Source organism: Mustelus asterias, unplaced genomic scaffold (assembly GCF_964213995.1).
Source record: "Mustelus asterias unplaced genomic scaffold, sMusAst1.hap1.1 HAP1_SCAFFOLD_3845, whole genome shotgun sequence".
NCBI classification, from domain to species: Eukaryota; Metazoa; Chordata; class Chondrichthyes; order Carcharhiniformes; family Triakidae; genus Mustelus; species Mustelus asterias.
In genome coordinates, this window is record NW_027593790.1 from 1 (window position 1) to 18792 (window position 18792).

General features: G+C 51.8%; 1 protein-coding gene across 1 annotated transcript; it reads left to right on the forward strand.

The window, feature by feature from the left end:
* Nucleotides 1-4796: 4796 nt before the first annotated feature.
* On the forward strand, nt 4797-5329 carry gpha2 (glycoprotein hormone subunit alpha 2; the record flags this gene model as incomplete). Its single annotated transcript, XM_078208511.1, has 2 exons — nt 4797-4981; nt 5231-5329. Coding segments are annotated over 2 exons (284 nt in total), but the record flags the coding sequence as incomplete, so codon positions are not given.
* Between the last annotated feature and the right edge of the window lie 13463 nt (nt 5330-18792).

Sequence of the window (18792 nt, forward strand, 5' to 3'; positions counted from 1 at the left end):
CAGAGACAGAGAGAGAGACAGAGACAGAGAGAGAGAGAGAGAGACAGAGAGAGAGAGAGAGAGACAAAGAAAGAGAGACAGAGAGAGACAGAGAGAGAGAGAGAGACAGAGAGAGGGAGACAGAGGGTGAGGCATGGAGAAAGTGGGGTAGAGGGAGACAGACAGAGAACTACATAGAGAGAGAGATAGAGGGAGAGACACAGAGGTTGAACGATAGATATATAGGGAGAGAGATAGAGTAAAGGGAGAGACAGAGGGAGTGATATAGGGAGACTTAGAGAGCGAGATAGGTGGAGAGAGACAGACATAGAGAGAGCGAGAGAGAGAAAGAGGGACAGTGAGGAAGAGTGGAGAGAGGGAGAGAGAGAGAAGAGATAGAGGGAGAGATAGAGGGAGGAAGAGAGTTGGATAGACAGAGGGAGAGATAGAAAGAGTGACAAGGAGAGACAGGGAGGAGATAAAGAGAGAGGAACAGAGAGAGAGAGTCGGAAAAAAAAACAGGGTGTAGGGAGAGAGGCAGAAAAAGAGAGATAGACTGGAAAATTGGGCGGAGAGGTGGCAGCTGGAATTTAATCCAGATAAATGCGAAGTGATGCATTTTGGAAGAAATAATGTAGGGAGGAGTTATACAATAAATGGCAGAGTCATCAGGAGTATAGAAACACAGAGGGACCTAGGTGTGCAAGTCCACAAATCCTTGAAGGTGGCAACACAGGTGGAGAAGGTGGTGAAGAAGGCATATGGTATGCTTGCCTTTATAGGACGGGGTATAGAGTATAAAAGCTGGAGTCTGATGATGCAGCTGTATAGAACGCTGGTTAGGCCACATTTGGAGTACTGCGTCCAGTTCTGGTCGCCGCACTACCAGAAAGGACGTGGAGGCGTTAGAGAGAGTGCAGAGAAGGTTTACCAGGATGTTGCCTGGTATGGAGGGTCTTAGCTATGAGGAGAGATTGGGTAAACTGGGGTTGTTCTCCTGGAAAGACGGAGAATGAGGGGAGACCTAATAGAGGTGTACAAGATTATGAAGGGTATAGATAGGGTGAACAGTGGGAAGCTTTTTCCCAGGTCGGAGGTGACGATCACGAGGGGTCACGGGCTCAAGCTGAGAGGGGCGAAGTATAACTCAGATATCAGAGGGACGTTTTTTACACAGAGGGTGGTGGGGGCCTGGAATGCGCTGCCAAGTAGGGTGGTGGAGGCAGACACGCTGACATCGTTTAAGACTTACCTGGATAGTCACATGAGCAGCCTGGGAATGGAGGGATACAAACGAATGGTCTAGTTGGACCAAGGAGCGGCACAGGCTTGGAGGGCCGAAGGGCCTGTTTCCTGTGCTGTACTGTTCTTTGTTCTTTGAGGGTCAGAGAGAGATTGTGAGAGAGATAGAGGGAGGTACAGAGAGGGGAAAGAAACACAGACAGAAACAGAGAGACAGACACAGTGAAAATCAGAGAAGCAGAGCGGGAGAAACATAGAGGTTGGGCAGAGAGAGGGAAGGATACAGTGTGAGGGATGGGGGGAATTGAAATGTCCTCCAGCCCTGCTCTCAGGAACTGAGAGTCAGCGATGTCATAGAGTCATAGAGGTTTACAGCATGGAAACAGGCCCTTCGGCCCAACTTGTCCATGCCACCCTTTTTTTAACCCCTAAGCTCGTCCCAATTGCCCGCATTTGGCCCATATCCCTCTATACCCATCTTATCCATGTAACTGTCTAAATGCTTTTTAAAAGACAAAATTATACCCGCCTCTACTGCTAGGTCTGGCAGCTTGTTCCAGACAGTCACCACCCTCTGTGCGAAAAAATTGCCCCGCTGAACACTTTTGTATCTCTCCCCTCTCACCTTAAACCTATGCCCTCTAGTTTTAGACTCCCCTACCTTTGGGAAAAGATATTGACTATCTAGCTAATCTATGCCCTCTCATTATTTTATAGACCTCTATAAGGTCACCCCTCAGCCTCCTACACTCCAGAGAAAAAAGTCCCAGTCTATCCAGCCTCTCCTTATAACTCAAGCCATCAAGTCCCGGTAGCATCCGAGTAAATCTTTTCTGCACTCTTTCCAGTTTAATAATATCCTTTCTGTAATAGGGTGACCAGAATTGCACACAGTATTCCAAGTGTGGCCTTACCAATGTCTTGTACAACTTCAACAAGACGTCCCAACTCCTGTATTCAATGTTCTGACCGATGAAACCAAGCATGCCGAATGCCTTCTTCACCACTCTGTCCACCTGTGACTCCACTTTCAAGGAGCTATGAACATGTACCCCGAGATCTCTTTGTTCTGTAACTCTCCCCAACACTCTACCATTAACTGAGTAATTCCTGCCCTGGTTCAATCGACCAAAATGCATCACCTCTCATTTATCTGAATTAAACTCCATCTGCCATTCGTCAGCCCACTGGCCCAATTGATCAAGATCCCGTTGCTGGGGAAGTGGGCGGGGGTATTCAGCCGGGGTGGGGGGAGCAGCTACAGATAGAAACAGCCCTCATCCCGCCCCCCCCCCCCCCGCTGCCCTCCACCCAGAGGGCCGAGCTTGTGAAAGAAAAGTTTGTGCAAGGAGGGCACGGGAAGGGGCTCAGTGCTGAGACAACCTCTCAGGGAGCTGGTCGCACCCTCGCCCATTCAACTCCCAATCCCCAGGAACCAAGTATGGATGGGGAAGGTGTGAGACCAGAGGAAACAGGGACAGGATGAGGCCGTTCGGCCCCTCTAGCCTGCTCCTGTTCAATAGGGATCGCGGCTGGTCCGACATTCCTCACTTTCCTGCCCTTTCCCTGTAACCCTGGCTTCCCACACTGATCAAAAATCTATCCATCGCAGCCTCAGATACACAGAAGGACTCTGCCCCACACACAGCACCCTGTGGCAAGGAGTTCCAAAGACCCACAGCCCTCTGGAAGAAGCAATTCCTCCTCATCTCAGTCTTCAATTGGCACCCTTTCATTCTGAGACTGTGCCCTCTGGCCCGAGACTCTCCCATGAGGGGGAAACATCCTCTCAGCATTTACCCTGTCAAGCCCCTTAACAATCCGATATGTTTCAATGAGATCACCTCTCATTCTTCTAAATCCCAGCGATTAGAGTCACAACCTGTTTATCCTTTGCTTCATCGGACAATCCCTCCGTACCGGGGATCATCCCGGTGAACTTCCTCTGAACTGCCTCCAATGATATAACAATCTTTCCTTCAATAAGGGGAACAAAACTGCTCTCGGTTCTCCAGATACCGGCTGGAATGTTACCATCCCGCCCACCAACGGGAATCGGAGCGGGAGAGGGGGCGGAGCATGGGAAGGTCCATTGACCTCGGGGAATTTTATGGTTTCGGGATGAGCGAGGCTGTAATATCCCCCCCCCCCCCCCCCCCCCGTGGTCTCCCCCGTACCTTGTAGAGTTGCAGTAAGACTTCCCGACTCTCATATTCCAACCCCCTTGAAATAAGGGCCAACATTCCATGACCCTTCCTGATTACCTGCTGTACCAGTGTGCTGGCTTTCTGTGACAGGTCCCCTCCCAATCGCTTTGTGCTGTAGCTTTCCGCAGTTTTTCTCCATTTGAATAATACAGTTCTCTTGTTCTCACTTCCAAAATGAACAACTTCACATTTTCCCATATTATACCACCATTTGCCAATTTTTGCCCACTTACTCAACGTAGGGTGGGTGGCACAGTGGGTTAGCACTGCTGCCTCACAGTGCCAGGGACCTGAGTTCGATTCCCGGCTTGGGCCACTGTCTGTGCGGAGTCTGCACATTCTCCCCGTGTCTGCGTGGGTTTCCTCCGCGTGCTCCGGTTTCGTCCCACAGTCGGAAAGATGTGCAGGTTTGGTGGATTGGCCGTACTAAATTGCCCCTTAGTGTCCAAAGATGTGTAGGTTAGGTGGATTGGCCATGCTAAATTGCCCCTTAGTGTCCAAAGATGTGTAGGTTAGGTGGATTGGCCGTACTAAATTGTCCCTTAGTGTACAAAGATGTGCAGGTTAGGTGGATTGGCCGTGCTAAATTGCCCTTTAGTGTCCAAAGATGTGCAGGTTAGGTGGATTGGCCATGCTAAGTTGTCCCTTAGTGTCCAAAGATGTGCAGGTTAGGTGGATTGGCCATGCTAAATTGCCCCTTAGTGTCCAAAGATGTGTAGGTTAGGTGGATTGGCCGTACTAAATTATCCCTTAGTGTCCAAAGATGTGCAGGTTAGGTGGATTGGCCGTGCTAAATTGTCCCTTAGTGTCCAAAGATGTGTGGGTTAGGTGGATTGGCCATGCTAAGTTGTCCCTTAGTGTCCAAAGATGTGTGGGTTAGGTGGATTGGCCATGCTAAGTTGTCCCTTAGTGTCCAAAGATGTGTAGGTTAGGTGGATTGGCCGTACTAAATTATCCCTTAGTGTCCAAAGATGTGCAGGTTAGGTGGATTGGCCATGCTAAGTTGTCCCTTAGTGTCCAAAGATGTGCAGGTTAGGTGGATTGGCCATGCTAAGTTGTCTCTTAGTGACCAAAGATGTCCATGTTAGGTGGATTGGCCATGCTAAGTTGCCCATTAGTGTCCAAAGATGTGCAGGTTAGGTGGATTGGCCATGCTAAGTTGTCTCTTAGTGACCAAAGATGTCCATGTTAGGTGGATTGGCCATGCTAAGTTGCCCATTAGTGTCAGGGGGATTAGCAGGGTAAATATCGAGGGTTGTGGGAATGGGACCTGGGTGAGATTGTGGTTAGTGCAGACTCGATGGGCCAAATGGCCTCCTTCTGCACTGTAGATTCTATGATTCCATGACGCCCCACTCTGTTTTCCAGCTTTCAACGTTACCATAACGAGTGACCGGCGAGGGACGTGTCGGGGCTCTCAGTTGATCCAGGCCTGTGTGGGCTACTGTGAATCCAGCGCATTCCCCTCCAAATACTCCGTCCTGACGGCCAGTGGGTTCAAACACAACATCACCTCCGTTTCGCAGTGCTGCACCATCCGCAAGATGCAGAAGGTGCGTCCCGATTAAACCTCGTCAAAATCATCCTCACCCCCTCTCTCTCCGTCTCATCTGTCTCTGTCTCCATTCCCCTCTCACCCCCCTCTCTCTCTCCCTGTCTCTGTCTCCATTCCCCTCTCACCCCCCTCTCTCTCATTGCCACTCCTCCCCATATGTTATCTCCCTTTCTGTTGGATTGAGACGCTGACTGGGATCTTGCTGTGCTTTTTTTCCTTCCCCCCCCCCCGCTCTTTCCCCACCCAGGTGCGAGTCAGACTGTTCTGCGGCCCCAGGAGGGAGGAGATCGAGATCTTCACCGCCAAGTCGTGCCGCTGTGACATGTGCCGTCTGTCTCGGTACTGAGGACCCTGCCTTCCCAGGTGTCTGTACGGGAGGCCGAGAACCTCTCCCGACGGCTTTCATTTCCATAGCCCCTTTCTGTAACCAATGAAGACTGCCAGAATCTACATCCTACTTTACTTTCTACTCTACTTTCTCAGAGGCTGAGAAAATTCAGTGACTTTTACAGATGCACCATAGAATGCATTCTTTCTGGTTGTATCACAGCTTGGTATGGGGCTCCTGCTCTGCCCAAGACCGCAAGGAACTACAAAGGGTTGTGAATGTAGCCCAGTCCATCACGCAAACCAGCCTCCCATCCATTGACTCCGTCTACACTTCCCGCTACCTCGGGGAAAAGCAGCCAGCATAATCCAGGACCCCACGCACCCCGGACATTCTCTCTTCCACCTTCTTCCGTCGGGAAAAAGATAGAAAAGTCTGAGGTCACGTACTGACCGACTCAAGAACAGCTTCTTCCCTGCTGCAGTCAGACTTTTGAATGGACCTACCTTATACTAAGTTGATCTTTCTCTACACCCTAGCTATGGCGGTAACACTACGTTCTGCACCCTCTCCTTTCCTTCTCCCCTTTGTACTCTATGAACGGTATGCTTTGTCTGTATAGCGCGCAAGAAACAATACTTTTCACTGTATTCCAATACATGACAATAAATCAAATCAAATATTTTTTGAAGTGTGGTAACTGTGATGATGTGGGAAACGCAGCAGCCTCTTTGTGCACAGTAAGATCCCACAATGTGATAAAGAGCCAGACAGTCTGTTATGCGGGATGTTAGTTGAGGGATTAATATCGGTCCCACAGGGCTCTGGGTGGGGCACGAATCTTCAGCCAAGACAGCGGACGGGATGTTGGTTTTTTAATGTCCCCTCTTGAAAGACGGTCTCTCTGACTGTGCCGCTCTCCCTCTCCGGGCACCGCACCGGGATTGAACCCACGGCCTTCGAGAGGGAGTCACCCCATCTTCAGCTTGATCCCATCGCTGGGTGGAAACAGTCCCTCATCGCACTTGGTGACCCCACATTGTGCTAGGATAAGATGAACTGGGTGCCCCCGGGTTGTAACGTGGTTCCAGAACAGATATCCTCTGTTGTCAAAGAATCCCGACTGTGCAGAAGGAGGCCATTCGGCCCATCAAGCCTGCACCGACAACAATCCCACCCAGCTCCTATCCCCAAATATTTACCCGACTCACCTCCCCAACACTAAGGAACAATTTAGCATGGCCAATCCACCTAACCTGCACATCTTTGGACACTAAGGGACAACTTAGCATGGCCAATCCACCTAACCTGCACATCTTTGGACACTAAGGGACAACTTAGCATGGCCAATGCACCTAACCGACACATCTTTGGACACTAAGGGACAACTTAGCATGGCCAATCCACCTAACCTGCACATCTTTGGACACTAAGGGGCAATTTAGCATGGCCAATCCACCTAACCTGCACATCTTTGGACACTAAGCGGCAATTCAGCATGGCCAATCCACCTAACCTACACATCTTTGGACACTAAGGGGCAATTCAGCATGGCCAATCCACCTAACCTACACATCTTTGGACACTAAGGGGCAATTTAGCATGGCCAATCCACCTAACCTACACATCTTTGGACACTAAGGGGCAATTTAGCATGGCCAATCCACCTAACCCACACATCTTTGGACACTAAGGGGCAATTTAACACGGCCAAATCCACCTAACCTGCACATCTTTGGAGAGTGGGAGGAAACCGGAGCACCCGGAGGAAACCCATGCAGACACGGGGAGAATGTGCAAACTCCGCACAGACAGTGACCCAAGCCGGGAATCGAACCCGGGTCCCTGGCGCTGTGAGGTAGCAGTGCTAACCCACTGTGCCACCGTGCCGCCCATTACTTTATACTGCATTTGTAACTGAACAGTGTGGGTGTCTGCGAACCGATCCTTGTATCCTTCACCCCGCATTCAGGTCTGTCACGCTTCTCACTGCGCGAGGCTTGCTGGTACAAAAAGATCAAATATTTGTGCAAATCTATTGTTTTGTGATCAATAAAATCCAATTATCATCGTTAATAACCTTCCCGTTGAGAAAAATTGCCAAAGATTTTTGCCTCGTGCTCATCAGGACAAAGACAAGAATGCCAAATTTCAAACAAGCACAATTTATTCAGCAGGAAAAAAAAATGACAGGGTTGTTAGGGCCACAGAAGGAGGCCATTCGACCCATCACGCCTGCCCCGGCCCTCTAGGTGAGCGTCATGACTTTCCCTTGCCTTTTCCCCCGTACCCCGTTTCCAGTCAAATAATCATCCAATTCCCTCTTGAGTGCGTCGATTGAAACCTGTCACCACCCCACTTCCAGGCAGCGCATCGCAGGCCCCCAATTTTTCTCACATCGTGTTTGCTTCTTTTGCAACTCACTTTCATTCTGCTTCCCTCTCGCTCTCCATCCTTTTACCAGCGGGAACAGTTTCTCCCCGTCTTCTCTCATCCCTGGAACCGTTCTTGAAAACCTCTCAACATAAGAACTCGGAGCAGGAGTAGACTACCTGGCTCCTCGAGCCTGCTCCGCCATTCAATAAGATCATGGCTGATCTTTTTGTGGACTCAGCTCCACTTACCCGCCCGCTCACCATAACCCTTAATTCCTTTACTGTTCAAAAATCTATCCATCCTTGTCTTAAAAACATTCAATGAGGTAGCCTCAACTGGGCAGGGAATTCCACAGATTCACAACCCTTTGTGTGAAGAAGTTCCTCCTCAACTCAGTCCTAAATCTGCTCCCCGTTATTTTGAGGCTATGCTCCCAAGTTCTAGTTTCACCCGCCAGTGGAAACAACTTCCCTGCTTCTATCTTATCTATTCCCTTCATAATCTTATATGTTTCTATGAGATCTCCCCTCATTCTTCCGAATTCCAATGAGTGTAGCCCCAGTCTACTCAGTCTCTCCTCATAAGCCAACCCTCTCAACTCCGGAATCAACCTAGTGAATCTCCTCTGCAGCCCCTCCAGTGCCAGTATATCCTTTCTCAATTAAGGAGACCAAAACTGTACACAGTACTCCAGGTGTGGCCTCACCAGCACCTTATACAGCTGCAACATAATCTCGCTGTTTTTAAACTCCATCCCTCCAGCAATGAAGGACAAAATTCCATTTGCCTTCTTAATTACCTGCTGCACCTGCAAACCAACTCCTTGAGATTCCTGCACAAGGACACCCAGGTCCCTCTGCACAGCAGCATGCTGCAATTTTTTACGCTCTCTCCGATGCGGTCACATTCTTCCTATAAGTGTGGCACCCAGAACTATTCATGATATTCCAGCTGAGCTCTGACCTTTGACCCCCGAGTAAGTCAAGAACTTGCCTCCCTCTGCATTAAAGATATTCAACATAAGAAATAGGAGCAGGAGTAGGCCATCTAGCCCCTCGAGCCTGCCCCGCCATTCAATAAGATCATGGCTGATCTGAAGTGGATCAGTTCCACTTACCCACCTGATCCCCATAACCCCTAATTCCCTTACCGATCAGGAATCCACTTATCCGTGATTTAAACATATTCAACGAGGTAGCCTCCACCACTTCAGTGGGCAGAGAATTCCGGAGATTCACCACCCTCTGAGAGAAGTTGTTCCTCCTCAACTCTGTCCTAAACCGACCCCCCTTTATTTTGAGGCTGTGCCCTCGAGTTCTAGTTTCCTTTCTAAGTGGAAAGAATCTCTCCACCTCTGCCCTATCCAGCCCCTTCATTATCTTATAGGTCTCTATAAGATCCCCCGTCAGCCTTCTAAATTCCAACAAGTACAAACCCAATCTGCTCAGTCTCTCCTCATAATCAACACCCCTCATCTCTGGTATCAACCTGGTGAACCTTCTCTGCACTCCCTCCAAGGCCAATATATCCTTCCGCAAATAAGGGGACCAATACTGCACACAGTATTCCAGCTGCGGCCTCACCAATGCCCTGTACAGATGCAGCAAGGCATCTCTGCTTTTATATTCTATCCCCCTTGCGATATAGGCCAACATCCCATTTGCCTTCTTGATCACCTGTTGCACCTGCAGACTGGGTTTTGCGTCTCATCTAACATCTTTTGCGTCTCAACGAATCAGCCTCCAGCGCTCCCTCGGAAAGAGAGTTCCACAGACACACAGACCTCAGAGAGAACAAAATTCTCCTCTCCTCACAAGGGCGGCACGGTAGCACAGTGGTTAGCACTGCTGCTTCACAGCTCCAGGGTCGCGGGTTCGATTCCCGGCTCGGGTCACTGTCTGTGTGGAGTTTGCACATTCTCCCCGTGTCTGCGTGGGTTTCCTCCCACACTCCAAAGATGTGCGGGTTAGGTTTATTGGCCAGGTGAAAAATTGCCCCTGAGATGCGTAGATTAGCGGGTAAATATGTGGGGGTAGGGCCTGGGTGGGATTATGGTCAGTGCAGACTCGATGGGCCGAATGGCCTCCTTCTGCACTGTAGGGTTTCTATGATTTCTACCTCCGTTTTAAGTGGGTGGCACAGTGGGTTAGCACTGCTGCCTCACAGCGCCAGGGACCCGGGTTCGATTCCCGGCTTGGGTCACTGTCTGTGCAGAGTCTGCACGTTCTCCCCGTGTCTGCGTGGGTTTCCTCCCACAGTCCAAAGATGCGTCGGTTAGGTGGATTGGCCATGCTAAATTGCCCCTTAGTATCCAAAGATGTGCAGGTTAGGTGGATTGGCCATGCTAAATTGCCCCTTAGTGTCAGGGGGAATTAGGAGAGTAAATATGAGGGATGTGGACCTGGGTGGGATTGTTGTTGGTGCAGACTCGATGGGCCGAATGGCCTCGTTCTGCACTGTAGGGATTTTTTGAGCCCTTATTTCTCAACTGCGTTGCCTCGTTCTGGTCTCCGCAAAAAGGGAAAAAGTTGCTTCAGCATCCACCCTGTCAAGCAGCCCCCCAGACCTCCTCCAGCAGCCCCCCAGACCTCCTCCTTCAGGATCTTGCTTCAATAAGATTACCTCCCATTTTTTCGAATCTAACATCCTCCCAATTCTCAACCAATGACTTTTGGACAATATTATAAGTATCGTCCTTTAACCAACCACTGGTGTTTAACTCCTCGTTAGCCATCCATTGTTGTGCTACTTTGCCCTTGTTATTGAATCTTTAGGGGATTTATACCCATTATGAATGTTGAATAAATTCTTTGGGTTAGAAAGAATGATGGTAGCTCAGCAATTAATAACATGTAGTTTCCTCGTCCACCTCACCTCTCATGCCTGTGTGTTTTGCTTAGCTCTGATCTTAGTTTGTGGCTAAAAAAAATCACTTTCAAATCTCAATATATAATAGCACCATATTATGATCACTCTTTCCTACAAGCCCTTGGATTGCAAGGTTATTAATTAACCATTGCTGATTCCACATTAGCGGATCACCTTCTCCTTGGTTGGTGTGTAGTCACACTAATATAGGAAACCGCTGAGGTACAATTCTCATGAAATCGCCCTCCACACCGTTACGTTGGTCTCACGACCTCGCCAACATCCTCCAACCCCACAGTGCTCTGAGATTTTCACTCCCCTAACACCCCCAGCATTGCCCAATCGGCCTTGAGTAACCACGCATTTGGCTGGCAGGATGGTTCTAAAATAAAAATTGGATGGTCAGTGGAGGGAATTAAACTTGCAAAACTACAGGGATGGGGGTGTTGGGGGGTGCGTACCAATGGGATTGGTGTACAGAGTGCCAACATTGACATGATGGACCGAATGGCCTCTTTCTGTGCTGCAACAACTCGATGGTTACCCCTTCATGTCAAGCTTCACATTTTTAAGTGTCCAGATCACCAACAACCTATCCTGGTCCCCCCACGCCGACGCTATAGTTAAGAAAGCCCCACCAATGCCTCTACTTTCTCAGGAGGCTAAGGAAATTCGGCATGTCCACTACAACTCTCAACAACTTCTACAGATGCACCATAGAAAGCATCAAATCTGGTTGTATCACAGCTTGGTATGGGCTCCTGCTCTGCCCAAGACCATGATAAACTACAAAGGGTCATGAACGTAGCCCAATCCATCACGCAAACCAGCCTCCCATCCATTGACTCCGTCTACACTTCCCGCTGCCTCGGGAAAAACAGTGGCACAGGGGTACAGTGGCTAACACTGCTGCCTCACAGCGCCAGGGACCCGGGTTCGATTCCTGGCTTGGGTCACTGTCTGTGCGGAGTCTGCACGTTCTCCCCGTGTCTGCGTGGGTTTCCTCCGGGTGCTCCGGTTTCCTCCCTCAGTCTGGAAGACGTGCTGGTTAGGGTGCGTTGGCCATGCTAAATTCTCCCTCAGTGTACCCAAACGAGGGGATTTTCACAGTTACTTCATTGCAGTGTTAATGTAAGCCCACTTGTGACAGTAATAAATAAACTTTAAACAAACTCAGGGACCCCACGCACCCCGGACATTCTCTCTTCCACCTTCTTCCGTCGGGGGAAAAAGATACAAAAGTCTGAGGTCACGTACCGACCGACTCAAGAAGAGCTTCTTCCCTGCTGCTGTCAGACTTTTGAATGGACCCACCTGATATTAAGTTGATCTTTCTCTACACCCTAGCTATGACTGTAACACTACATTCTGCACTCTCTCCTTTCTTTCTCCCCTATGTACTCTATGAACGGTATGCTTTGTCTGTATAGCGCGCAAGAAACAATACTTTTCACTGTATCCCAATACATGTGACAATAATAAATCAAATCAAGGCACTCAGAGTCATAGAAGTTTACAGCACGGAAACAGGCCCTTCGGCCCAACTTGTCCATGCCGCCCTTTTTTTTTGAAACCCCTAAACTAATCCCAATTGCCGCATTTGGCCCATATCCCTCTATACCCATCGTACCCATGTAACTAAATGATTTTTAAAACATAAAATTGTACCCGCCTCTACTACTACCCCTGGCAGCTTGTTCCAGACACTCACCACTCTCTGGACCCTTTTGTATCTCTCCCCTCTCACCTTAAACCTATGCCCTCTAGTTTTAGACTCCCAAACCTTTGGGAAAAGATATTGACTATCTAGCTGATCTGTGCCCCTCATTATTTTATAGACCTCTATAAGGTCACCCCTCAGCCTCCTACGCTCCAGAGAAAAAAGTCCCAGTCTATTCAGCCTCTCCTAATAACTCAATCCATCAAGTCCCGGTAGCATCCGAGTAAATCTTTTCTGCACTCTTTCTAGTTTAATAATTTCCTTTCTATAATAGGGTGACCAGAATTGCACACAGTATTCCAAGTGTGGCCTTACCAATGTCTTGTACAACTTCAACAAGACGTCCCAACTCCTGTATTCAATGTTCTGACCGATGAAACCAAGCATGCCGAATGCCTTCTTCACCACTCTGTCCACCCGTGACTCCACTTTCAAGGAGCTATGAACATGTACCCCTCGATCTCTTTGGTCTGTAACTCTCCCCAACCCCCTACCATTAACTGAGTAAGTCCTGCCCTGGTTCAATCTACCAAAATGCATTACCTTGCATTTGTCTAAATTAAACTCCATCTGCCATTCGTCAGCCCACTGGCCCAATTGATCAAGAGCCCGTTGCAATTGGAGATAACCTTCCTCACTGTCCACCATGCCACCAATCTTGGTGTCATCTGCAAACTTACTAACCATGCCCCCTATATTCTCATCCAAATCATTAACATAAATGACAAATAACAGTGGGCCCAGCACTGATCCCTGAGGCACACCACTGGTCACAGGCCTCCAGTTTGAAAAACAACTCTCCACAATCACCCTCTGGCTTCTGTCATCAAGCCAATTTTGTATCCATTTAGATACCTCACCCTGGATCCCGTGAGATTTAACTTTATGCAACAACCTACCATGCGGTACCTTGTCAAAGGCCTTGCTAAAGTCCATGTAGACAACATCAACTGCACTGCCCTCATCTACCTTCTTGGTTACCCCTTCAAAAAACTCAAATTTGTGAGACATGATTTTCCACTCTCAAAGCCATGCTGACTGTCCCTAATCAGTCTTTGCGTCTCTAAATGCCTGTAGATCCTGTCTCTCAAAATACCTTCCAACAATTTACCCATCACAGATGTGAGGCTCACTGGCCTGTAGTTCCCAGGCTTTTCCCTGCAGCCCTTTTTAAACAAAGGCACAACATTTGCCGCCCTCCAATCTTCAGGCACCTCACCCGTGACTATCGATGATTCAAATATCTCGGCTAGGGGACCCGCAATTTCCTCCCTAGCCTCCCACTGCTTAAAAATCTACCCTTTTTTCCTCCATCTTAACTCCTCCATGTTTTGATTAGACGCTCTTGGAAATGTCTGACTGCGATAGACGGAGAGGCAAACACAAATTGCCGTTGAAATGTCTCATCCCCCCTCCCCCCCGCCGATGGTGATGGCCTAGTGGTATTATCACTATTCATTCAGAAACTCAGCTAATGTTCTGGGGGACCCGGGTTCGAATCCCGCCCACGGCAGGTGGTGGAATTTGAATTCAATAAAAAATATCTGGGATGAAGAATCTACTGATGACCCATTGTGGGAAAAACCCATCTGGTTCCCTTTAGGGAAGGAAATCTGCCGTCCTTACCCCGGTCTGGCCTACATGTGACTCCAGAGCCACAGCAATGTGGTTGACTCTCAACTGCACTCCAAGGGGCAACGAGGGATGGGCAATAAATGCTGGGCCCAGCCAGCGACGCCCATGTCCCAGGAATAAATATAAAACAATCGCCAATTTCTAAGCCGCCAGGCAGGTCAGAGGTCGGCGAGGGGGGGTGGGGGGGCTTCTGCGAGTTATTCCACAAACTCGAACACCCACACAGAAGTGAACAGATGAGAAAGTGAGTGTGTCAAACACGCCAGACAGCAGAAGGTGGAGGAGGAATTTAGTTCACGTCTCTTGGTGGGGTTTCCTTGAAGGGATTTACACCAAGAACTCAGCGTGCAAATTAAGTTGGAAGAAGATTCATTCTTCTGAAGTCCTTCAGGTGAGGCAATAGCCAGTCCAGTGACTTGTGGGAGGAGGGAGTCTCTCTCTGTGGTTACAAGACCTGAACTTAATTTGGCAAGAATTCCTCTTGCGTGTATGTCCCATTTGGGTTTAAGACACTGGGTGAGATTCCCCAGGATCCCAGCCGGGACCTACCGGCTGGCGGGAGTTGGTGCGTTGTTTGCAAGCAGTGGGATTTTCCAGTCCCGCCGCTGTAATTGGGAATTCCCACTGATGACACCCCCACACTGGAGAATCCCGCCGTCGTGAATTGCCGGAAAATTCCGTCCAGTGACTGAGACTCGGTGTGTTCCTCCACCGTTTCGAACCACATATCAGAGGCTTCAGCCCCGAACTCGAACCGTTATTCCCAGTGTAACAAGGAGGGAGTGCCGCACTGTCGGAGGGTCAGTACTGAGGGGGTGCCGCACTGTCGGAGGGTCAGTACTGAGGGAGTGCCGCACTGTCGGAGGGTCAGTACTGAGGGAGTGCCGCACTGTCGGAGGGTCAGTGCTGAGGGAGTGCCACTCTGTCAGAGGGTCAGTGCTGAGGGAGTGCCGCACTGTCAGAGGGTCAGTGCTGAGGGAGTGCCGCACTGTTGGAGGGTCAGTGCTGAGGGAGTGCCGCAGTGTCGGAGGGTCAGTACTGAGGGAGTGCCGCAGTGTCGGAGGGTCAGTGCTGAGGGAGTGCCGCACTGTCGGAGGGTCATTGCTGAGGGAGTGCCACACTGTCGGAGGGTCAGTGCTGAGGGAGTGCCGCTCTGTCGGAGGGTCAGTGCTGAGGGAGTGCCGCTCTGTCGGAGGGTCAGTGTTGAGGGAGTGCCGCTCTGTCGGAGGGTCAGTGTTGAGGGAGTGCCGCTCTGTCGGAGGGTCAGTACTGAGAGAGTGTCGCACTGTCGGAGGGTCAGTGCTGAGGGAGTGCCACACTGTCGGAGGGTTAGTGCTGAGGGAGTGTCGCACTGTTGGAGGGTCAGTGCTGAGGGAGTGCCGCACTGTCGGAGGGTCAGTGCTGAGGGAGTGCCGCACTGTCAGAGGGTCAGTGCTGAGGGAGTGCCGCACTGTCAGAGGGTCAGTGCTGAGGGAGTGCCGCACTGTCAGAGGGTCAGTGCTGAGGGAGTGCCGCACTGTCAGAGGGTCAGTGCTGAGGGAGTGCCGCACTGTCAGAGGGTCAGTGCTGAGGGAGTGCCGCACTGTCAGAGGGTCAGTGCTGAGGGAGTGCTGCACTGTTGGACGGTCAGTGCTGAGGGAGTGCCGCACTGTCGGAGGGTCAGTGCTGAGGGAGTGCCGCACTGTCGTTGGGTCACTGCTGAGGGAGTGCCGCACTGTCGGAGGGTCAGTACTGAGGGAGTGCCGCACTGTCGGAGGGTCAGTACTGAGGGAGTGCCCCACTGTCGGATGGTCAGTACTGAGAGAGTGCTGCACTGTTGGAGGGTCAGTGCTGAGGGAGTGCCACACTGTCAGAGGGTCAGTGCTGAGTGAGTGCCGCACTGTCGGAGGCTCAGTACTGAGGGAGTGCCGCACTGTCAGAGGGTCAGTACTGAGGGAGTGCCGCACTGTCGGAGGGTCAGTACTGAGGGAGTGCCGCACTGTCGGAGGGTCAGTACTGAGGGAGTGCTGCACTGTCAGAGAGTCACTGCTGAGAGAGTGCCGCACTGTCGGAGGGTCACTGCTGAGAGAGTGCCGCACTGTGGGAGGGTCAGTACTGAGGGAGTGCCGCACTGTCGGAGGGTCACTGCTGAGAGAGTGCCGCACTGTCGGAGGGTCAGTGCTGAGGGAGTGCCGCACTGTTGGAGGGTCAGTACTGAGGGAGTGTCGCACTGTCAGAGGGTCAGTGCTGAGGGAGTGCCGCACTGTCGGAGGGTCAGTGCTGAGGGAGTGCCGCACTGTCGGAGGGTCAGTACTGAGGGAGTGTCGCAATGTCAGAGGGTCAGTGCTGAGGGAGTGCCGCACTGTCAGAGGGCCAGTACTGAGGGAGTGCCGCACTGTCGGAGGGTCAGTGCTGAGGGAGTGCCGCACTGTCAGAGGGTCAGTGCTGAGAGAGTGCCGCTCTGTCGGAGGGTCAGTGCTGAGAGAGTGCCGCACTGAGGGTCAATACTGAGGGAGTGCTGCACTGTTGGAGGGTCAGTGCTGAGGGAGTGCCGCACTGTCGGCGGGTCAGCACGGAGGGAATGCCGCACTGTCGGAGGGTCAGTGCTGAGGGAGTGCCGCACTGTCAGAGGGCCAGTACTGAGGGAGTGCCGCACTGTCAGAGGGTCAGTACTGAGGGAGTGCCGCACTGTCAGAGGGTCAATACTGAGGGAGTGCCGCACTGTCGGAGGGTCAGTACTGAGGGAGTGCTGCACTGTCGGAGGGTCAGTACTGAGGGAGTGCCGCACTGTCGGAGGGTCAGTACTGAGGGAGTGCCGCACTGTCGGAGGGTCAGTACTGAGGGAGTGCCGCACTGTCAGAGGGCCAGTACTGAGGGAGTACCGCACTGAGGGTCAATACTGAGGGAGTGCTGCACTGTCAGAGGGCCAGTACTGAGGGAGTGCTGCACTGTCAGAGGGTCAGTACTGTGCGAGTGCCGCACTGAGGGTCAATACTGAGGGAGTGCTGCACTGTTGGAGGGTCAGTGCTGAGGGAGTGCTGCACTGTTGGAGGGTCAGTACTGAGGGAGTGCCGCACTGTCGTTGGGTCAGTACTGAGGGAGTGCCGCACTGTCGGTGGGTCAGTACTGAGGGAGTGCCGCACTGTCAGAGGGTCAATACTGAGGGAGTGCCGCACTGTCGGAGGGTCAGTGCTGAGGGAGTGCTGCACTGTCGGAGGGTCAGTGCTGAGGGAGTGCCGCACTGTCGGAGGGTCAGTGCTGAGGGAGTGCCGCACTGTCGGAGGGTCAGTGCTGAGGGAGTGCCGCACTGTCGGAGGGTCAGTACTGAGGGAGTGCCGCACTGTCGGAGGGTCAGTACTGAGGGAGTGCCGCACTGTCGGAGGGTCAGTACTGAGGGAGTGCCGCACTGTCGGAGGGTCAGTACTGAGGGAGTGCCGCACTGTCGGAGGGTCAGTACTGAGGGAGTGCCGCACTGTCGGAGGGTCAGTACTGAGGGAGTGCGTCCCTGGAGTCTGGAGGCCAGTAGCCATACCGCAACCAACGGATTTGCAGTTGCGTTCTCCCACGATCTTGCTGTGTGGCGAATGGCTGCTGTTGTTTGGCTCGAAAGAGAGCGGGAGAGCGATCGAGAGCCAGAGTGCGATCGAGAGCGGGAGAGCGATCGAGAGCGATCGAGAGGGAGAGCAAATGAGAGAGCGCGCGAGGGACGCACCAGAGCGCGCGCGAGAGAGAGAGAGAGCGCGCGAGAGAGCGCGCGCGAGAGCCTTTATCGCGAGGGGGATAGAATATAAAAGCAGGGAGGTCTTGCTGCAACTGTACAAGGCACTGGTGAGGCCGCAACTGGAAAACTGTGTGCAGTTTTGGTCCCCTTATTTGCGAAAGGATATATTGGCCTTGGAGGGAGTGCAGAGAAGGTTCACCAGGTTGATACCGGTGATGAGAGGTGTGGCTTATGAGGAGAGATTAAACAGATTGGGTCTGTACTCGTTGGAGTTTAGAAGGCTGAGGGGAGATCTTATAGAGACATATAAGATAATGAAGGGGCTGCATAGGGTAGAGGTGGAGAGATTCTTTCCACTTAGAAGGGAAACCAGAACTCGAGGGCACAGCCTCAAAATAAGGGGGGGCCGGTTCAGAACAGAGTTGAGGGGGAACTTCTTCTCTCAGAGGGTAGTGAATCTCTGGAATTCTCTGCCCATTGAAATGGTGGAGGCTTCCTCGTTGAATATGTTTAAATCACGGGTAGATAGTTTTCTGATCGATAAGGGAATTAGGGGATATGGGGAGCAGGCGGGTAAGTGGAACTGATTCGCTTCAGATCAGCCATGATCTTGTTGAATGGTGGGGCAGGCTCGAAGGGCCAGATGGCCTACTCCTGCTCCTATTTCTTATGTTCTTATGAGAGAGCGCGCGAGAGAGAGAGCGCGCGTGCGAGAGAGAGAGAGAGAGCGCGCGAGAGAGAGAGAGAGAGAGAGCGAGCGCGCGAGAGAGAGAGAGAGAGCGAGCGCGCGAGAGAGAGAGAGAGAGAGAGCGAGGGCGCGAGAGAGAGCGAGGGCGCGAGAGAGAGCGAGGGCGCGAGAGAGAGCGAGGGCGCGAGAGAGAGCGAGGGCGCGAGAGAGAGCGAGGGCGCGAGAGAGCGAGCGCGCGCGAGAGAGCGAGAGCGCGCGCGAGAGAGAGAGCGCGCGCGCGCGAGAGAGAGAGAGCGCGAGAGAGAGAGCGCGCGCGAGAGAGAGAGAGCGCGCGAGAGAGAGAGAGCGCGCGAGAGAGAGAGAGCGCGCGAGAGAGAGAGAGCGCGCGAGAGAGAGAGAGAGAGCGCGCGAGAGAGAGAGAGAGAGCGCGCGAGAGAGAGAGAGAGCGCGCGAGAGAGAGAGCGCGCGAGAGAGAGAGCGCGCGAGAGAGAGAG